Source organism: Naegleria gruberi (assembly GCF_000004985.1).
Source record: "Naegleria gruberi genomic scaffold NAEGRscaffold_809, whole genome shotgun sequence".
NCBI classification, from domain to species: domain Eukaryota; phylum Heterolobosea; class Eutetramitea; order Acrasida; family Naegleriidae; genus Naegleria; species Naegleria gruberi.
The window spans coordinates 1-1,716 of record NW_003162833.1 but is presented as its reverse complement, the minus strand read 5'-3'; the positions used below and the strand labels follow the sequence as shown (position 1 = coordinate 1,716).

At 32.3% G+C, this 1,716-nt stretch overlaps 1 protein-coding gene and 1 non-coding gene across 2 annotated transcripts; one reads left to right on the top strand and one right to left on the bottom strand.

Annotated features, from left to right (window-relative positions):
* Positions 1-521: 521 nt before the first annotated feature.
* NAEGRDRAFT_t907 lies at positions 522-592 on the bottom strand. The gene has a single exon. It is a non-coding gene; the product is annotated as a tRNA-Asp (tRNA).
* A 235-nt stretch (positions 593-827) lies between these two features.
* On the top strand, positions 828-1,678 carry NAEGRDRAFT_77001 (uncharacterized protein; the record flags this gene model as incomplete). The annotated part of the gene is made up of 1 exon (XM_002668043.1): positions 828-1,678. A coding segment is annotated over one exon (851 nt), but the record flags the coding sequence as incomplete, so codon positions are not given.
* Positions 1,679-1,716: the final 38 nt, after the last annotated feature.

Here is a 1,716-nt window from a genome sequence, read left to right as displayed (position 1 = left end):
CAAAGTTTTGGAGAATCATTCAAGAACGTTACTGAAATAGTTTCGAATAATGTGTTGACTGCTGGTGAAATTATCATTGATGTTGCTTTTGATCATTTGGATGAACATTTGAGAGATGTTTCCACCAAACTTTCTTGGTATATTCAACTTAATATTCCATTGATTTTCGTTAGCTCAATTGCTCTTTCACTTCTTTTCCTAACTTTCAGATGTTGTTTTGGAAGAATTAAGATTGAAAACATGAAAAAGAAATAAAACACTTTCTGATGAAAGTCCACATTCAATATGTGACACAAAATTGATAGAATGATGTGGTGGGTATTCTATGAAGAAGCATTATATCTTTAGGACATTTTTGAATGAGAAAAAAATACGGTTCAAACTGAGGCTTCTAAAAAAGGAAATACATAAAATTTTAAAAAATAAAAAATACTATATTCAAGCAGGATATCTAAACTACCATTATTTGAAAATTGAACGAAAAATAAGGAATATTGAACTAGAAAATATAAAAATTATTACTCGAGTGCCGGGAATTGAACCCGGGTCGCCAGAGTGACAGTCTGGAATGCTACCACTATACCACACCCGATTACATTTGATAATTTAATTAAAAATATAATCTTCGAAACCAATATCTATTATTGCTCTTTTAGAAATTGCCTTATCCTCTTCAAATCTATGACAATACACGACATTGCATTTTATTAAGAGACCACACTCAGCCTATTATCAAGAAAGTTCTCCAACCCCAAATTGATCTTTCATTTTGTAAAAATTGACAATTCAAATATAAAAAAATGGCAAAACTCGTACAACACAAACTAATGATCTCTGAAATGACTCAAGCTTTTGATTCAGTGTTTGGATCATCATCGGGTTCGATTCATCACAACAACAAAAATAAAAATTCATCATCTTCATCAGCACTATCGAATAGAAAACAACAAGTTGAACTGGAATTCGAAACTGAAGGTGATGAAAATGCAGTTCAAGTCAAGTTTGAAAAATTGAAAGGAGGAAAGTCTGAGAAACGATACAAATTGATAATTAATTATCCTAAAGAACGCAGTGGTGAAATTAAATTTTCCATCAGCAAGTATTGCATTGAAAAGAAGCAAGTGATTGTCTTGATTGAGGATTTTAAATTGGAGAAGAGTGTTTCATTATTTGTTGGACGAATTGCTGCAGAGAGTAAAATTTTCATGATTGAATTGAAAGAGGAATATATTGGAATGCCAATTGCAAAGGTGGCTGAGAAATTGTTTGCTCCACATTGCATTGATAAGAGTGTGACTAGTGAGGGATGTATGATAATTAATCCTAATTTGTTCTTTGTGGATGAACCCTCCCAAATGATCAAAACGACATGTGATATGGCAATGGGAATGTTCGATCCAAGTGGGAATCATTCACATATTGAACCAGTTCTACATCAATTGAGCATTGGATACAGAAAGTATAATCAGATTTGGGTGAAAGGCTTTTCATTCATGAATGGATTTTCTCCATTCAAAGCAGTTCTAAATGCCGCTAATAGAGATACTATTGGAGAACATTCTTTCGGTTTTTGTTTCAAGAATGGAACTTACAAATTCAATAGTGGATATTATTTTGAGAATGTGGAAAGATATGAATTTGAGGAATGTGTTGAATTTTCTTTAGGATACATGGGAAAGTCAACCAAATTCCAGAAGGGAAACTTTCTAGACTTGT